We start from the raw sequence: 20,452 nt of genomic DNA on the forward strand, positions 1-20,452 counted from the left end.
TTGGGACTGATGGCATCAACTACAGCAGTTATTTAAACTGCCAGACTACACATGAGGCCCCTCCAAAATTGGTTTGTCAGGAAATTCAAGCCTCTGACCCAGTCTCAACAAACCAGGTTTTCAGTCCCTAGGCCTGTACTACGTACCTTGCAATGGTGGTCCCAAATGCATAACTTGGTTTCTGGTGTTTCTTTTGGGGTGTTCATGCCTAAGGTGGTTCTCACATCAGATGCTTCTTTAATTGGTTGGGGTGCACATTGTCAAGGACTATCGGTCCAGGGATTATGGTCTCCTCGGGAATTTTCCCTTCATATTAACGTTTTAGAGCTACGAGCTATTCGTTATGCTCTTATCTCTTTTGCAGAAATCCTGTACAACAGAGCGGTGCTCATCCAGACAGACAACACCACCGCAATGTTTTATCTAAACAGACAAGGGGGTACAGTCTCCCTCACTCTGTGCAAGGAAGCAGAAAGCATTTGGAAATGGGCAATCCTACACAACGTGTCTCTTCAAGCCATCCATATTCAAGGAATACAGAACATCGAAGCAGATTCCCTGAGCAGAATGTTTTCCTACCATCACGAATGGTCTCTCAAATGGGATTACATTCTACCCATTTTTCAGGAGTGGGGGTTCCCCGAGATAGATCTGTTTGCCACGTCCCAAAACAAAAAGGCACCTCTTTTTTGTTCCCGGGCGGGTCACGACCCATGGTCCCTGGGGGATGCTTTCCAGAAACCCTGGGTGGGAGCCCTGTTTTATGCCTTCCCACCTACCCCATTAATTACCAAGACACTGGCTCGGATTCAGGTTTACAAAGCTCATTGTATTTTAATAACCCCATATTGGGCCAGACAGATTTGGTTTACAGAATTGAAGAATCTCGCCCAGGGCAATTTCAGGCGCCTGCAGACAGCATCAGACCTACTGTCAGTGGGCAGGATACGTCATCCAGAACCAGGCACTCTTCAGCTGACAGCCTGGTTGCTGAACCCCCCTCAATGAAGTTATCTGATCAAGTTTTGGAAGTAGTTTTAAATTCAAGGAAGCCATCTACGAGAGTTTCATATGCTTTTAAGTGGGAACGTTTCTCTAAATGGGTTAGGTCCTCGAAATGTTTCCCGTCGTCATGTCCTCTGCCGATGGTATTAGATTATTTATTGTCCCTTAAGACAGAGGGCTTAAGTTTTTCGTCGGTTAAAACTCATCTAGCAGCTCTGTCTGCTTTTCATGTAGGAGTGGATGGATATTCTCTTTTTTCTCATCCTACCTCTAAATTATTTTTGAAAGGTCTAGCAAATATGTTCCCAGTCAGGCATGACCCTATTTCACAATGGTCACTGTCCTTAGTTTTAGCTCAGTTGATGCTTCCACCTTTTGAGCCCTTGGGAAGGGTTCCCCTGTCATGGTTGTCTTACAAGGTGTGTTTCTTAGTAGCTATCACATCTACACGGAGGGTTGGTGAGATTGCAGCGCTAAAGTGTCACCCTCCTTTTGTTCAGTTTTTCCCTTCTAAAGTAGTGTTACGCACCAGTCTTGAATTTACGCCCAAGGTGGTGTCGGACTTCCACTTGGGGCAAGATTTATGTTTACCTGTTTTTTTCCCAAATCCACAGTCTGTACCAGAAAAAACTCTTCATTCCTTAGATGTTAAACGGGCTTTATTATATTATTTGAATCGTACAAGACAGATTCGCAAGTCAGATTCCCTGTTTGTATGTTTTGCTGGTCCGAAGAAAGGAGAGGCTGCTTCTTCCCAATCCTTGTCTAGGTGGATAGTGCAGACAATACGCCACTGTTACTTAAGGGCTGGTAAAAAGTGTCCCAAATCCTTAAGGGCGCATTCCACTAGGGCCCAGTCATCCTCAGCTGCTTTTCGCAAGAGGGTCCCCATCAAGGACATCTGTCGAGCCGCTACCTGGTCCTCATCGGAGACTTTTGCTAAGCATTATGCAATCGATGTAGATGCACGACAAGATGCAGCTGTGGGGAAAGCAGTATTACAGTCGTTATTTGGCTGAGAGCTCTTCCCCGCCTCCAGGTGAGTGGCTTGCTATATAATCTCCCAATGTGGGACTGCACAGAAGACCGCAGACGAAAACAGAGTTGCACTTACCTATAACTGCTGTTCGTCAAGATGTCTTCTGTGCAGGCACACATCCCACCCTCCTGCCCCTCGGAGAGCTCTCATCTATTGAACTTATTAATTGTTTTTTGATTATAGTAGCCTCTTTGAGTGGGCAAAGAACTAAACTGGGAGAGGGGGCGCCGTTACGCCACGTCATAGGGCGGGAAGGCGGACGCATGCGCAATGGCGTCTCGGCGCCCCCTATCGGATTAAGAAGCTATAAGAATCCTTTCCGAGGTTGGCCTGCGCAAGCGCAGTCCCCAATGTGTGCCTGCACAGAAGACATCTTGACGAACAGCAGTTACAGGTAAGTGCAACTCTGTTTGATTGAGAAAATAGCAAAGGTTCTAGTGCAGTGATCCCTCGGCTTGAAGATCTCTGACATGGTGCCTGCTCTCTGCTTGATTCTTTGAAATAAAATCCAAATGGTCTTGAATAGAATGGGGGGGGGGCTCATTCAGCTTCAGGTTGTTCCCTACCTATTGAATACTCTGCGTAATCTTTCAGTTTCTCTTGCATATTATGAGGCATGGTTTATATGGTGAATTTAATTCTTGTTGCCTATCTAGTTCAATTTAGTTAATATGGTTTCCAGATTTATGGACAGTATGTTAGGTTAGCTAGTCCTTTTGCTGGTTGGGAAGTTGTTACAGCCAATGTTAGTTTGAGTTTATATGCCCCTAAACTTCAATTATAGTGTACCTTTAGTATGGCATGTTTGAAAAATTGTAGTGCCTTCCATAGAGATAGATCACGATGGGTAACCATGTTAGTCTGTCACTAGCAGTAGAAAAGAGTAGGAGTCCAGTAGCACCTTAAAGACTAACAAAATTTCTGGCAGGGTATGAGCTTTTGTGAGCTACAGCTCACTTCTTCATATACTTCAGATTCTTCAGTTGATCGAGATCTGAAGAAGTGAGCTGTGGCTCACAAAAGCTCATATGCTGCCAGAAATTTTGTTAGTCTTTAAGGTGCTACTGGACTCCTACTCTTTTCTACTTGTAAAATTGTGAAAAGTTTTTGCTTCAGACTCCAGCTTCATTTGTTTAATGTCTTTTGTATGTTGTGAAAACAAGATCTAAAAATAGTACAGTATTTGACATTAGTAATTAAGGATTATGGAAAATAATCGTGAACCTGAGGGCAAGTTCACTTTACAAATAACTATGAGTGACTTTCCTGTGATTAAAGCTACTACCTTAAATTGAAAGACTCTGTTCAGTGTATTATGGGGAGCAATCATAAACAGGTCTGTTCAGAAGTAAGTCCCATGTAATGCATTGAAGCTTACTCCTGGAAAGCCTAAACCTAGTTATAAAACCGTAAAAACTCATTTAAAAAAAAAATCTGGAGTATTAATAAATTTAGCTCTTGTTGGTAGCCGCAATTCACATAAACTTTTGAAACATGAGGTTTTATCCTAGCTGGTGTTAACCTTTCTTACTTGTATGGGGGAAAACCCCCTGTGAATATCAGCTGATATTTACTGAAACATGGAGAATGATATACAGTAAAAGCTTGATCTGGCACCCATAGAATACGGGGGTTGCCAGTTGATCAAGCTTTAATCAGATGGTTACTCAATTTTTCTCTGTATGCAAAAATGAAGAATGCAATTAAAGCAGTGTATCTACCATTTATTTAAAAAAGTAAATAAGATACTGGGATGGTCTATCTTTTCTTCCCCCACGTGATGGAAGCCAGCCCCGCAAGATGTCAGGGAAGGGTGGGGCTGTGTTGCCTGGCAAGCCATCTGTATATCTAATGCCCAATTCTGCCCCCCGGCCTATGGATACTTAAATCCGCAAATAGGGGGCAGACTGACCCCCAACAGGTTTTTCTGCAAACTTGGGGGACTTGAAGCCTTGCTGGGCCCGGAAGCAGCGGTGATTGGGGGTGGGGGAGGAAGCTGGCGGGGGGGGGGGGGTAAAGGAAGCTGCAGATGGATCCGCAGCAGAGGCTGGGAGCTTCGCTGGGCCCAGAGTCAGTGGCAGCGGCGGCAATGGAGGGGTGGTGGTGGGATTTCCTCCCCTGTGCAAGTTTCATTTTTGCTTGTTGGATTGCCATCTTCCAGGTGGAAGCTAGAGTTCTTCTGATTAGAGATCCGTTCCCCTGGAGAAAATAGCAGCTTTGAAGGGTGGACTCTGTGGCATTACATCCCTGTCAAGGTCTCTGTCCTCCTTGAAGTCCACCCAACGCACCACCCCAAATCTCCAGGAATTTCCCAAGTTGGAGTGGTTTATGTCAGGCTGGCTATGCTGTTGCCTACTGCTCCCACCATTCTGCAGGGCATTCAAAAGGGTTCACTGCTAGTCTTGCCATAAGCCGCAGAGCCAGTAAAAGCCGTGGCTCGTTGCTTGCCCTCAGTGGGAAATTTGGCACTGAGTGAGAGGTGGATCAGCAGCAGTGAACTGCCCAGGCAATGGCTGTTCATCCTTTCTCTCCTAGTGACTCCCAGTACAACCCCAACCCCTGATGTATTGCTAGTAATGAGTTTACAAATTTGACTTCATAAGCACTGCAAATGGATGAGAATGGCTATCAATGCTATTTCTGGTTAACTGAAAGAGGATTTGCATTGCCATGTATGATAGATGTGTGTTAACCTAGCTGTCTGGATATCAAATGCCAGGTAACACAGCTTTTACTTTATGTAGCTTGACAAGTAAGCCCAGAGTGTCTCTGTTCTTCTTTATAAGATAGGCCTACAAATGTCCAAACTGAAACTATACCAGGACCAACAGGTTCTTGCTTCCTGGAGAAACTGGCTGTGCAGAGTACATTTATCAACAGTGTTCTCCTTAAAAAAAATCTTAGCAGCATGCCTTAGATAAGATTCAATCTGATAACTCCCTTGCTGGCTTGTAAATGTCAACTATTTTTAAAAGATGTTTCTTACCATTGATTAGGACTCAATGCTGTAATAATATAGCTGACTCTGTGCTACCCAGTAGGTTAGTTTATCAATAGAAATGCTAGATTGTCAATAGATTGGTGTTAAATTGTATTTTATAGGGCTATAAAACTTTATTCAAAGCATACACTATTTATCATTCAGGAGTATCGATATATTCCCTCCTGTGTTTGAAAAGCATGGCAAATTATTAGCTTCTAGTTGTCTAGTACTGTGTACATCATGAGACCAAATACTTCTGTTCTTATTCCCATCTTTACTGCTTTGGAATGTCTCCCTGCCCCTCCGCTGATTAAATAATCAGGTTTCACTAGCAGCATGTATGTAAGGTTCAGTAACTAGAAGGCAATTTATTTTGACTTACAACTGGTCAAGGGAGTTAGACAAGGTTGCCTCCTTGCTCCTTTCTTGTTTAATCTATACCTGAATGATATGGCAACCAATTTCTCAGTTTTGCCACCCCTCAAAGCTTGCAAGTCATCCCACCCCAATTCTACTCTATGCTGACAATGCAGTTCTCCTGTCCCCCACAAGAATTGGTTTGAAAAGGTCTTTGCAAACTTTTTCTGAGTACTGCTCTAGGGAAGGTCTTAAAATAAACCATCATAAATCTAAGATTATGATCTTCACTAAGAGGAGAAAAATGCCTCTTTTTCGCTGGGTATTAGATGGCTTTGAGGTTGACCAAGTCAAGGAGTTTGTTTACCTTGGCATTCTGTTTTCCCATAACCTAAATTGGAATGCCCATCAAAAAGCAGTGTCCAACAAAATTAAACCTGGGGTTGGTGCTATTGTCAACTTTTTTCACACCAAAGGTGGCAAATATTTTCCAGGGGCTATTCAGGTTTTTAACCTGAAAATTACCCCAATTATCCTCTTTGGTGTTGCCATCTGGATAACAGTCATCAATGAATCTATAGATCGTCCACTGCTTCAGTTCTTACGAAAACTCCTAAATGCCCCTCGATGTGTTACTGGCGTTACTCTTCGTTCCGAGTTTGGCCAAATGTCACTTGAAGCTAGGGCGTGGTTGGCCGCCTTTAAACTACACCTTAAACTGTGCTTTAGCACTGAGGGGTTCCTAGCTTTTCTGAAGCATGACCCTTTTAAATCCTTATGGCAAAAAATCTTAGATGAGAAACTGTCACACTATATTTCCCCCCTTTTAATATACAAATCCAATGCCGCTGTGACTGACATAATGCCTTTTTTACTAAGCGATAGGGACCCCAAGGCTACATTGTCAGTGGCAAGATTTGTTTCAATCCTTATATCCCTCCAACACTAGATATATGCTGCTCAAGATCAATTGATCAAGGAGCTTCTAAGGGATAAAAGGAAAGGATAACTGGATGTGGCTTCAAACACATGTTTTTATGGAGCTGTTGAACAGTATAAAGGGAACATACCACTGCAGATGGGTGGAATACACTTCCTAACATGCTAGAAATTGTTGGCTAAAAATAGAATGTAGGTATAAAGTAAGCATGGCCTGTGGAGAGAGGTTGTGGTTAGTCTGTGCTTGAATGACAGACATTAGTGCCAGCTCCTTTAATACAGCTGAAAGTATTGTGGTAATATGTACAGGTGGGTGGCTATTATTGGAATTCTGGATTAGATTAATTTTAGTCTGCTCTAGAAATGCTGTTTTATGTTCACCATTTGCATGCAAATAGACTCTAATTAAAACATTGTTCATTTTATTTTATTTTATTTTTGTAAAAATGAAGACTTCTTCGTGAGTGCAAAGAATATGTGGAAACCGTGAAGCAAACCAAATAGTTCGTATCCTTGAAGGAAAATAAAAAACTCAGATTCTGAAAAAACAACCCTAGTGTACTTCAAATCTGTTATGTTGTTAGCTGATTGTGTTTTTTTATTGTATTTGAAATAAACTCTGTTTTTTAAAATATATGTGAGTTATATTTTGTAGAGTCTTGCCTTTTTCCAGTCGAGGAACAATAGATTCCACATGTCTTGATGGTAAGTTCTACCTTGAAGTCTTGATTTAAGGAAAGGTGGAGCAGCACTGTTTCCTTGTGACGGTTTCCTGTGCATGTAATAGGGAAATTGGTGTTTAAAAATGAAGGAAGTTTTTGAACCTTACGTTACAAAATCAACACACATCTTTCTGTGTACTTAATTCAGAACAAAGCGTTTCACTCTGTGTTTCCTGATGACCTCTTTCTGGAGTTGGGAGAAACTTGTTTATTTACAACCTGATTTAGTGGCTTATGTCCAAAGTAAAATTTTTGGAGTCTAATTGTTTGCCTCAGCTTTCAGTGGCCTCTTCATTCAAGAGAAATACGATAAATGCAACCTACTCCATTTAGTAGTAGGATCACTTTTCAGCTTACTAATATATATGGAATTTGCCTGTGTAATTGAGAAAAGCAAGAGCACCCTGCAGGGCTTTTATTTATTTATTTTAAAAAATTCATTCCCTACTGTTGGCTAGTTGCATAGTAGTTTCCATAATACTAGTAAGTAAGTTTGGCCTTAACAAATAAACAAACAGTTTAAAAGATGTTATAATTTCAAAAGTTGGGGGGAGCTTCAAAATTAGCATAAGTATTGGAACATTCCATGGCTAAGCTGATATAGAGGGGAGAGGAAAAAAAAACTTGTACACAAACGCACCTAAAACGATGTAAGATAAGCACCAGGTGAACTGCAGTGGGGAAGAGCATTCCATAACAGGGCTGCCACCACTGAGAAGACTCTGTCTCTAAACATCTGCTGTGGTTCTGCAAGTGAGAGCACATAGAACAAGGCCTTTGAGGAAGGTCATAAGTGTTTAGAGGTTCTGGTGGGTGTGAGTGGTTCCCGTGCATTTAGAGAATCCACATTTGAGTTGTGCCCATAATCAAATGTGTAGCCCTTGTGTAGCTATTCTTAGAGATGAGGATATGTGATACCACCCCACTATGCAAGTCCGCAGCGCTGCTGCATAGTTTTGAACTAATTGAAGCTTCTGAACAGTGGGGTGGGTCCAGGATACAATTTTTGCTAATGTAAGGGACGGACGGACAGTTTTTGCAGATTTCTCCCACTCCCACAGTATTCTTGTTGCTTGTGCCTCGTGCTATTCTTGGGGGGTTCCTTTCTGGCAGGAGCAGCAATTTTGAGATCTGTATACAGCAGAAAGTGGAGTTCTGTTCTAAAAGAAGAGCCTTCTCTTAGCAGAAATTATCATCAGGATCTAACCCAGTCTTCAGAACCATCCCTGCATAGAATACATTGCAGCAGTCCAATCTGAATGTGATTAAAAAAATGGATAACAGGTTAGATTGCACTTCTGAAAGAAAGGTTGCAGCCAGAGCTGGGTAAAAGCACTGTGAGCACAGCATAGATTTGTGCCACCATATGTAGACATAGATCTAGCAGTACCCCCCCCCCCAAGTTGCATCATGTGTGGCGTTTCCTTTATTAGTCCTCTCTCAGTCTTGCAGACAGCAGATCGAGAAAGAAGGGGCAAGTGGAAGAAAGTTCTCACTGGTTGCTAACTGTAAGGCATCAGGCCATCCAAAAGATAAAAGGAGACTTAATTGGATTCTCTTGTCCCTGGACCAGTCTGGGAAAGCAGGAGTAGGAAAAGGGGCATTGGAGTCAGAATACCAGGTGAGTAGATGAGGCAGGGAGCCACGTGTCTGATGCTTGGTTTTATGGTTTGCACTCTGGAGGAAATAGCACAGTATGACCTGGGCATACCATTACAGAATGGAACTCCAGAAGCTATGGTACAATTTGAGTATAGTTGTACACAATGCATTCTTGATATGGTTACTTACAACACCATAAAGAAAACAAAGCCTTGTTTATAGTTATGTCTTGATCTTATGAAGCTCATGTTAGTTGATTCAGGTGCATAAATAGGTAATTTCAGAAAGCTTTGGGATTCAAAGGAATATGGAGCCTTGCTTAGGAAGTGCCTATTCAACTCTCCAAGTTGAGAGGTGCTTGGATGGTTTTCCCCCAAGAAGGATCATGATCTGAAGAGGAAGTGTTTAATAGGAATTAAGGGCATGAATCATAGTCTAGCATTCTGCTGCATCTGCAAGCTGGGAGAAGGGCTGTACAATTTTTTATTTTTTATTTGGTAAATTTCGGGTTCAGGTTTATTGGACCCAATTTTTTCAGGAAACCTGAAATAAGCCGAATATCCCTACAGGTAAATGGGTATTCCAGCTTTTTAAAGGTTTTCCCGAAAAAATTTGTATCCATGTTAGCCTGTGGGAGTTCCCCCCCCCCCCCAAAAAAAAAAAACTCCTGTGGGGGCATTTTTAGAGGTAGTTTCCAAATTTTCAGGGTAGCTGCAAGGGGCTCTTGCGTGAACCCCAAAGTTTGGTTCAGTTTGGGTCAGGGGGTCCAATTTTATGCCCTCCCTGAAAGGGTCGCCCCCTTCTTTATCGAAAATCATTGTGAAGTTAGTGGCTGTATACACAACAGAGAATATGTGAGAATTTTTTTGAGGAGCTCCTGTGGGGGCATTTTTAGATGTAGAGTTCCCAAATTTTCACGGTAGCTGCACATTTTTTTGAATTTGTCTTTCTGCTCCCTCTTCAGGATTTAGTTTAAAGCCCTCCTTATCAGGTTTGCGACGCTCTTACCAAATACATTTTTACCTGCCCTTGTGAGGGGCAAACAATATTCCGACAGAAGAGCTTCATTTTGAAAGTGAAAGCCATGATCCAAAAACCTAACCTTTCTCCTCCGAGGCAAGGGCATCTCAGGATTGGGTGTTTTCCCGCTGCTTCCAGGAGGCAGGACCAAAGGAAACTTCCTGTCTCCTTGGCGGGAAGACCGCCCACTATCCCCAGTTTTTTTGTCCTGCCTTGCTCCGGAGAGCAGCGACCTCCTTTAGCTCTAGCTTATTTCGTTTTTTTTAAAAAAACTTCCCTTTGTGCCTGTTCGTCCTCGTTTGTCTCCCCGTTTTTCTAGTCTTTCCCCCCCTCGTTTTTTCGTCCCCCCCTTCCCGCTAGGGCGGGTTAGCGAGGGACTAAAAGAAGCCGGCCACTCATCCAAGATGGCCGACGCCACAACGGAGAGGGAGGACGACCTCCTCTCCGTTGAGGATTTTCAAGCTGGCGGGCTGGTCCACTCCGCCCAGGCCCCCTCCAATGACCGCATTGGCGGATCATCGGACAGGGAGGCAGCTGCGGCAACGCTATCGGGCGAGGAAGGGGAGCCCGCGTCTTCAAAGAAAAAGGCGCGAAAAACCGCGCCGAAGGTGGCGCCGCTCCCGGGCGCACAGAGAAGAAAGAGGCGCTCCAGCAAGCAGAAGGTCGGCTCTTCCAAGCTTGCTCCATCGTCCGCCAAAAAGACGACCCCAGTTCAGCCTGCTACCTTGGTGCAGCCTTTGAACCTCGTCGGATTACCGGTAGGAGGGCTCCAGGCGGGAGGTGGCAACCCCCCCCTTGAGTGCTGGGAGTGAGGGGCGGACCTTTTCCAGTGAGGAGGCTAGTGACCTGGTCAACCTGGCCTTACAGAGGCAATGGCAAGCCTTCCAAGCCTTTCAAATGAGGCTTCCCCCCTCCTTCCCCTGGGTAATGCAGCAAGCTTCCCCACACTCTTCTTCCTCCTACCCTTCTAGCACTGATAGAGAGGATCCAGGTCCTGGCCCCTCTACCTCCGCTAAGTGGCCCACTAAGGCGGCCAAGAAGGCCACAGTTCAGTCCACAGTGCTTCAAGACGAGGACCCTTCCTCAGAGGAGGATCAGTCCTCGGATCCAGGGAAGCGCGAGGAAGGTGAATACGACTCAGACGAAGACATCCCCCCTCCAGATGAGCAACAGCCAAGGCTGTTTTCTGGGGAGGATTTTCAGAGTCTATTAGCTAAGGCCCTTCTGGCACTGGACCTCATGGAGGATCAGGAAGCCTTAGAGGATCCTTCCCCAAAACGCAAGCGGGGAGTGCAGGAGTGCTTTCCTAGGAAAAGGCCCCAGACTAACACGGTACCTTTTCCAGAATTTTTTCTGCAAGCGGTTACAGATGAATGGGACAACCCCACTTCAGGGAAATCAATTCCTAGTGGGGTTAAAAAGAATTACAACCTAGCACTTCATGCAATGAGCCTTCTCAAGGTCCCCCTGGTGGAGGCTCCTGTTATTGACCTTCAAAACCCCGGCCTAGTTCCTGAGGATGGCGCTGGTTCCATCAAAGACCAACTAGACAGGAAAGCTGAATCACTGACCAGGAAGGCTCATGAGGCTGCTGCCATGGCGATCCAAGCAAACGCAACTACTTCCATCTTTGCCAGAGCTTCCTACCTCTGGATAAAGAAACTTATCCAGCTGGTTCCTCAGGAGAACCAACGTGTGGTTGCTGGCCTGGATAGGGTACTTAAGGCAACTTCCTTAATGGCTGATGCTTCTCTGGATGCTATCTCCTTCTCAGCCAAATCCATGGCTTCACTATGGCTCAGAGCTTGGCCTGCTGACTTCAAGGCCAAGTCTACATTGATGGCCTATCCGATCCAAGAGGGGAGGTTATTTGGAGAGAAGTTGGATAAAATCCTAGTAGAAACTAGGGACAAAAGACACGTGATGCCTAAGCAATTGAGAAAGGACAATCGCCCATCCGGATACCAGTCCTTTCGTGCCCCCAGAGCTCCCTTCAGATACAGATCAGAGTCCAGGAAAGGGTCTTGGAGCAACAATAGTTCCAACTCCCGAACCTTTTGTAAGGGCGGCAGATTCCTTAGGCAAGGCCAGCAAACCCGGTCAGATAAATCCGACAAGTTTGCTAAACCTAACCCCCAATGACTCCAGCTCCCTCCCCATCGGCGGAAGACTGCAAGCGTTCGCAACAAGGTGGCAACAATCGAACCCCGACAACTGGACCATGCCGATTGTTTCCAGGGGCTACCTCCTGGAATTTTCTACCCCACCTCCGGATCGCTTCATTCCTTCCCCACTTCCAGCAAACAAGAAGAAACATCAAAGAACTCTTCAGGCCATTTTCCATCTTCAAAAACTGGCAGCCATAGAGATGGTCCCAAACCAAGAATGGTTTCAGGGAGTGTATTCCATCTTTTTTACAGTCCCCAAAGCAAATGGGGACTGGAGGGCAATTTTGGATTTGAAGTTTGTCAACCGCAGGATCCTGAAGAAGCGTTTTCGGATGGAAACAATGCGCTCCATTGTGGAATCCCTCTTACCAGGAACCTACATGATGGCGCTGGACCTAAAAGAAGCCTACCTTCATATTCCTATCCATCCCATTCACAGACGATTCCTCCGCTTTACCTATGCCCAGAAACACTACCAGTTCCGGGCACTCCCTTTTGGTCTTTCCTCAGCGCCCTGAATCTTCTCCAAGGTCCTCATCACCATAATGGCATCCCTCAGACAGGAATCTATCCAAGTACACCCTTACTTGGACGACATCCTGATCTGCGCACAATCTCGACACCAGTCCCTGGCGCATACCGCGAGAGTGGCACAGATCCTACAGGAACACGGATACGTCCTCAACTTGGAGAAGAGCTCCCTGGAACCCTCCCAGAACATCATCCACCTCGGAGTCCACATAAACTCAACTACCAACAGCCTTTCCCTACCACGGAAAAGAATCCACAAGATAATCACCCTAGCCAGAGCCACTATACTGAACAGAAGATCCAGTCTAAAGGCGCTAGCAAAACTCATGGGTCACATGGTCTCGTGCATAAACATCGTTCCATGGGAAAGATTCCACCTTCGCCCACTCCAGTGGCTGCTCCGACCCTTTCAAAGACACATCACCCGCAAGACACACAAACTAATCCAAGTGCCAGTCTCTGTGAAACACAGCCTCCAATGGTGGACCAACCCATCCAATCTGGGCAAGGCTCTGAAGTACCTCCACGATGATCCGCTGCAAGTCTTCACGGACGCCAGTTTAGAAGGCTGGGGAGCGACTCTCAATTCCAAGGTGGTGCAAGGTCGTTGGTCACCACAGGAAAAGGGGCTCCACATCAACCTCCTGGAGCTTCGGGCGATCCGGCTGGCCTTGCGGGCGTTCGCAAAGGACATTCAACACCATCACGTCCTCGTGCGCTCGGACAACATGACCACGAAGGCGTATATCAACAAGCAGGGAGGGACCAGGTCCTCGGCCCTTCACCAGGAGACGTCCCTGATTTTCAAGTGGGCACAGGCCAACGTGCAATCATTAAAGGCAGAGCACATCAGCGGAGTCCTGAACACACAAGCGGACTGGCTAAGTCGACAGACAGTGGAAGAGGGAGAGTGGTCCTTAGACCAGATGACCTACCAGGCCATCACAGTCAAGTTCGGTCATCCCGTAATAGATCTCTTCGCGTCTGCCTCCAACCACAAGACCCCTCGGTTCTTTTCCAGGTACTTCCACCCAAGGGCAGAGGGAACAGATGCTCTTCTCCTCCCCTGGCCCCAGGGACTGCTATTCGCCTTCCCACCGATTCCAATTCTTCCCAAGGTCCTGCGCAAGATTCGACAGGAGAGGGCCACGGTTCTTCTAGTGGCCCCCTTTTGGCCACGCAGACCCTGGTTTGCGACACTCCGCAACCTCTCCATCCAGGAGCCCTGGAGGATCCCAACCTCTCCAACCATGCTTCAGCAGGGCCCTCTGACTCATCCAAAGCCCCAGTGGTTCTGCTTGACCGCTTGGCTCTTGAGCGCTCAAGACTCCTAGCTTGCGGATACTCACAAGAGATGGTGGCTACCATCCTAGAAGCTCGCAAGCCATCGACGCGACGAATATATACTGCATCCTGGAAGGCCTTCGTTAGATGGGGACAGAGAAAGAAAGTGAACCCCTTAAATCCAGGAGTTAGCAAGATATTGGAATTTCTACAGGAGGGCGTAAGGCTGAAATTATCAGCCTCAACTCTCAAGCGTCAGATCGCAGCCATCTCCACAGTCGTTCCTTCTGTAGAGGGCGTTCCCACCTCTCAACACAGGGACATCTCTGCCTTCCTAAAAGGTGTCACACACATGCGCCCGCCGACCATCCACCGCTTCCCCACCTGGAAGCTGAACCTAGTCTTAAAGGCTCTCACCTCAGCCCCATTCGAGCCGCTGCGGAAGATACCCCTTCAGTTCCTTCGGATGGAGGTACTATTTTTAACGGCTATCACCTCAGCCCGCAGAGTTTCTGAACTCAGAGCCCTCTCAATCCACAAGGGCCTGTGCACCTTCCATAAGGATAAGGTCGTCCTACGGTTGGATCCAGCCTTCCTTCCAAAAGTAAACTCCTCTTTCCACAGAGCCCAAGACATCTCTCTTCCATCATTCTGCCCGAAACCTTCTTGTCAGGCCGAGAAATCATGGCACACCCTGGACCTTCACAGGGCTATCCGCATCTACATTGATAGAACAGAAGAGTTCCGAAAGTCTGACTCGATGTTCATCAATATCTCCAACCCCAACAAGGGGTTAAGAATGTCGTCCGCCTCCATAAGCTACACTCTGCGTAGGTGCATCATAGAAGCCTACAAAGCTGCTAAGGTCACTCCTCCAGAAGGGATCACTGCTCACTCCCTTCGCAGTTCGGCGACCTCAGCGGCGTTCAACCAACAGGCCCCAGTTGACGAAATTTGCCGTGCGGCCACCTGGTCTTCTATTAACACATTCATCAAGCACTACAGAATTAACACCTGGTCTTCTGCTCAGGCGGCCTTCGGACGCAGGGTCCTCCAACACGTGCTGGAACAGAACTGACCCACCCTCTCTGGGAGCTCTAGAAGGTCCCAATCCTGAGATGCCCTTGCCTCGGAGGAGAAGGATACCTTGGTTCTTACCGTGAAGGCTCTTTCTCTTCCGAGGCGAAGGGCATCTGGCCCACCCGGATGGAATATCTACTCACTTGCAGACCAGGTTGCTCCTGACTCCACTGTCTAATGGATCAAGAAATGCATGGCGCTCTCTCGGCCAACACCTGATTTGTTCGCACTCAAGCAGTGCGTATGGACTTGTAGTTCTCAAGTTTTTTTCGCCCGTTTTGGCGGCCCAGTTTCCAATTAACCCTCCGGGGTCATTTAGGTTCACTGTTCAATGTTTTTAACACTCCTGTTTCCTTCCTTACATGTGTACTGTTCTCAGCCTTGTTTAACAATTCTCTAGGAGCTAGGCAAGCAAGTAACTGAGGATAGTGGGCGGTCTTCCCGCCAAGGAGGCAGGAAGTTTCCTTTGGTCCTGCCTCCTGGAAGCAGCGGGAAAACATCCAATCCTGAGATGCCCTTTGACTCGGAAGAGAAAGAGCCTTCACGGTAAGAACCAAGGCATCCTTCCGGATGACACCATCTATGTAGCCAGTTGTTTATTTCCAATATTCTTCTGTCTTCTTAAGCCACAACCTTCAACAGGAAGAACTGATGAAATCACAACCTGTGTTCCAGATCCTTCACCTTTTTACCCAGAGCCTCATAGTCTCTTCTAATACATTCTGGGCTGTGCCGGGCAATATTATTTGTTCCCTCATGGATAAGCAGGAAGGGAGAATCATCTGTAGGCTTGATGAGTCTTTCTAGCCTTTTTGTCACATCCTGGATGCATGCACCTGGTAGACAACATACCTCTCAAGGTGAGTGTTCCAGTCTGCACTCTTTACCCTCTATCCCTCTCAGTAGGGAGTCGCCAATTAGCACTGCATGTCTCCTCATATATTTGGGAGCAGCAGCTTGAGTCCTTTTATCCACAGGGGCCTAAGAAATTTCCTTTGAACTTTGTGGAGCCTGGGGGAGTAGTTCTTGTTCCAGTGATCCAGAATCAATATCTATATCTGGAACCGATTGCTTAGCAATAGAGGTTCAGAATGTCTCCTGACTTTCCTGCTCCTGTAAGTCAAGTTCTTCCACATGCCCTCTTCCTGTGTTGGGTGCTCGTCCATTTCTTGAGAAACCACCGCCTCCTCCTATTTCCCTCTCAGGAGTTCTTTGTGTATTATATGGAATAAGAGCTTTGTGAAAGCATCCAAAGTGTACCACAGCCAGGACATTTTAATGGGTACCGCAGTGGGTGCATATTGGGGTGGGGGTAGCTTGGGACAAGCCATTAACCCTCTCAGCCTATCCTTTATTACATGGAATTATTTGCATGTTTCACTCTGAGCTTCCTGGAGGGTGGGTTAGAATACGGTTGTGATGGGTAAATTTTAAGAGTTCAGATCCAGAGTAGCATTCATGACAAGAAGCTGTATCCTGGGTATGAAACATCTCACTGGATACTATTCAGAAAGGTGAATCACATGATTTATTTTATAGCTGTTCAAAGTGTCTTGAAACTTCATATGCAGAGTATGAAAAGCGTGTACCAGCAGAACAAAAGCCCTTATTAGATTTTAAATAGTATGTAACCTGCTGTGCCTTGATAGAAATCGTGTGCCAAGACTCTGAAAGCTGCTTGTTGCCATTTAGTCTTCAAACTTTAAACAATCCACTCTGTTTAGAACTGGGTTGCTTGCCAGCAGTTACAGCACAGCCATATAGGGCATGGCAGAACTGGTAGTTTTGGAGTGAGATCACAATAGATTTGATTTGTTGCTTGAATATCACAAGTACATGCAAGCCTTGCATTCTCTCTTTGCAGATGGACAAACACAAGTTGTTTTATATTTTTGGTTCAATGTGTTTGATTTCCTTAGTGAAGGTTTCCAAAGCGTGTTTTCTTATTCAATGAAGGAAAGGGAAATACTGGTCTTAGTGGGATGTCACAAAGTTGACATAATTAGACAGACTTTGATTTCTGGTCAAGAGGGTGCGTTTATTTATATTAACGATTAATTTTGGTGTTTAGAAGTCATATTAGTTTTAACTCTACCATCAAGGGCATCAGATACAAGATTAAGATCCAAGTGCACCCAACATGATATGTACAGACCGGTTTGTATCTTTTCTGGCTAATGCCGTAATAATAAATCTAAGATCTATGTACAGACTAAGTGATGCTAATGGGTGGCAACTTCAAGTGTCTTGTATTCCACTGTTTTATTCAGCATTAAGCCCAGAATGTTTGGTATTCTCAGAATTTCTTGTTCCTAAGGCTTTTTTGGAACAGCCTGTATGTGAGATGTTTGGGAACTAAAATCTTGATAGGCTTGTAACAGCTTACAGGTTGTTTATTTGGTGGATTATTGCTCATTAAAGAACCCTCACCCTATTTATTGTAGTATCTGTGCATTGTCATTCTGTTTTAGTAGTGTCTAGGTAGGAGAATTGCAAGTCAAGACCATTAAATAGATGTGTCTGATAAGTAAAGTTGAGAGCTGAAACAGTTTCATACTATATATGGTATTTGAGCATAAGAGGAAAATGTAACATTAGTTTTTACTGTGCGTTGTGAAACAGTGCTTTTTGGAAGGTATCCAGTGCTTAGGGAAAAGGTTTACAATGGCCTAAAAAATCAGCATGCAGTTTAGAATAAAATGTGTATATGTGTGTGTGTGTGGGTATTCTTGGAAATACTTTTTAGAGCAGGCCTATATCTGGGTACTAGAAATCCAATAAGTGTAAGTGGCTGATAATTCTGTGTCATTAACTGTTCTTCAGGATGTTTTTTTGGTTATTTAGATAGTGTCACATTTGGAGGAGAGAGCAAACCTGGAAGCTACATGAATAATGCTGCCAATCTAAGAACTCTAAAATGCTTCAGTTAGGATAGCAGAAACCCTAAGGGCATTAGAGGTGGGCTAGCTTGCGAGTGACAGTTGTAGCTAAGTGGTGATTTGAAGTGGGTATTCCTACCCTCTATGCTTCTATTTCTGCCATAGCAAATGCTGGCTATATTGTTGTGTCTTTGAAAATGCAGCTGTATTCAAATGCCTCAAACTACACCATGAGAAGTCGGCATAGCTTTGAACTGGTGATGCTATAAATTGTTCTCTCAATACACTTTGTATGCAGTTAGTTGACAGAATAACACAGCTATATCTGAGCATGGTTTGGATTAAAATGAGCAGTTGTTGAGGTGCGCTATTTTTGCTGCTGCTATGTGTTCCTGTGCTGAATAGTATGTTGAATTTAGATGTCTTGATTATGGAGAACAAGAGAAGCAGCAGCAGCATGAGTGGTTGATACTTTGTAGTACGATTCTCACAATGTGTAGAGAAGATTGCATCTTAGAGCATCATACAGGTCTGATAAGAGCATTACTGCATCTCATCCAAGTCATTGGAGATCAAGGTTAATGCTGTATTACAGGAAACATTGTGGAATGTGCATCACAATGCACACATTTAAACTATAAACCTTTATGCGGTATGCTCTGTGAACACATGAAGCTGCCTTATACTGAATCAGACCCTTGCTCCATCAAAGTTAGTATTGTCTATTCAGATTGGCAGTGGGGGATTGAACCTGGGACCTTCTGCATGCCAAGCAGAGGCTCTACCACCGAGCCACAGCCCCTCCCATGTCTGTTGCATGTCTTCTGCATAGTGCTTATCTTCTATAGACACACTATGGTATTTTAAAAACTCTTTTCTGTTGACTTACCTTGCTGTAGGATGTTCAGAAAGAGAAAGAAACTCATATGCATCTCACCAAAGAAGCAATCAAGGAAAAAATCCAAATTTACAATTCAGACGTTACTGACAAGCTAAAGATGACCTTGGTAAGACTTGTGGGACTTTTTTAAAAAAACTGAGTAATCACAGAGAATCCGTGGTGGGGGATACACAATCATTACAACATAATTGGCATGTAAACATAGATATATTGCAAAGTGTTCTCTCAACATTGATTTTCTTTGCTAAAAATGTGATGATATTCAGCACAGAGGTTTTAAAAGCATTGCGTAATAGACCTGAAGTGAAAGAATGCTCGTTACAGGATAGTGGTTTCTCAGTTCCCAAATTCAGTCACGCCATCTATTGTAATTAGTAACCAATAAAATACACTGACAACATCCAAATATACATACATTGGGTTTCCAAGCAAACACCATGTTTCATATAATTATCATTGGATAATAATGGGGCATATCCAACTGTCCATGGACTTTGCAGAGCAGAAGCTGGCCATGTCTCTGTCCAATCGTAGTCCATTGAGCCTCTTGAAAGTTTGTTCCTGGCCCATCAACAGAGGGAGGGGAAATTGCTACCTCCCCTCCCAAAGAAGTGGTATGAAGTTATTGGAATGGTATGATACATGCCACTATTTTCTTAAAAGAAAGCGTTATATTGCTATGGTGCTCTTTTCTTTTTATTCCCTTAGTAGCGCATTGATTTAAAAATCTTGAGCAGCAGAAACATTTCATGTCCTTCGTTTTTTTGGGCGCAAGGGATAAAAGGACCGAGACAATTTTTTTCTGCCACCAAAGTGATCTTAGGATCATTATCGCTAGGTAAATAAAACAGATTCCAAAGTACAGGGAGGAGCCTGGTCCACAGTATGTGACTTAATATAGTAATTCCTCTAAAAACAAAATCACAATAATATTGACTTTTCCCCATAACAAGCACTTTATGCTTAGCAGATTTTGGTTTGTTCTTTGCCTGTGGACCAAAATGCGTCGAACATCTTTAGGTCCATCACATGTTTCACTTAGGATATTTCCCCAGTCTTGCTTTGAGAAGGGTGGTGTTTATGTCATATTCGGAAAATGTAATTGTGTCATTCAGAATAAAACAATATAAGGATCCTTGGTGATTGCATGATGTGCTTTGTTGTAGCACTCCAATGGGGTGTACACTGGCTTCATCAAAGTTCAGATGGAATTGTGCAGGCCTATTACTGTACGGGCTTCTATGACACCAGGGAAGCATATCATCAACGACGAGACGGCTTTTTACTTACCTAAAGGCTACATGAATACTCTTCACATCAGCAGCACTAATACTGTCCGTGAGGTTATCGAGGCTCTGCTCAAAAAGTTTCTGGTGGCTGATAATCCTGCTAAGTTTGCGCTTTATAAACGTTGTCACAGGGAAGATCAAGGTATGCTTTTTGATATTTTAAATATTAGCGATAAATGAGATTGGCCATGTATCTGGGAGGTGGCTATGTTTCATTGGACAACTCCATAATGCTGGCTTTAAGGTAAAGTGCAGAGGAGCAGGGAGGAGAGACCCTTGAAACTAGAGTAGTTTTGGAAAAGGCTAGACTATTTACCAGTGTGTATTTCATCTGTTTTTAAACTTATTTTTCCTGCTTGATATAATTTTGATCATGCAGGCTACATCTACTGCAGAAGTACTGGTTTTGCTCGTTCTGATCATATGCAAGGATAATAAGTATAATTCCTGTGCTGAATCAAATATATCTGCCCAATAGTTCCATAGCTTTCCTTGCTTTTCTTTGAAAATGGTGTGTGTGTGTGTGTGTGAGTTTTTGCTCAGAGATGCTTCATTTGATAATAGTAGTAACAATTATTGCATCCCCTGACTGGGCTAGCCTGATCACATCAGATCTCGGAAGCTAAGCAGGGTCATCCCTGGTAAGTACTTGG

The 20,452-nt window shown here is 44.5% G+C and overlaps 1 protein-coding gene across 1 annotated transcript in view; it reads left to right on the plus strand.

Moving 5' to 3' along the window:
• Window positions 1-20,452, plus strand: part of RASSF3 (Ras association domain family member 3) — a 36,499-nt gene that overhangs the window by 14,244 nt on the left and 1,803 nt on the right. The window contains exons 2-3 of the mRNA XM_056847207.1: window positions 18,509-18,616; window positions 19,677-19,941. Of these exons, the coding sequence (XP_056703185.1) occupies window positions 18,509-18,616; window positions 19,677-19,941 (373 nt within the window). The remainder of the gene's footprint in view (window positions 1-18,508; window positions 18,617-19,676; window positions 19,942-20,452) is intronic.

The sequence above is a fragment of the Euleptes europaea genome, chromosome 3, assembly GCF_029931775.1.
Source record: "Euleptes europaea isolate rEulEur1 chromosome 3, rEulEur1.hap1, whole genome shotgun sequence".
NCBI lineage: Eukaryota > Metazoa > Chordata > Lepidosauria > Squamata > Sphaerodactylidae > Euleptes > Euleptes europaea.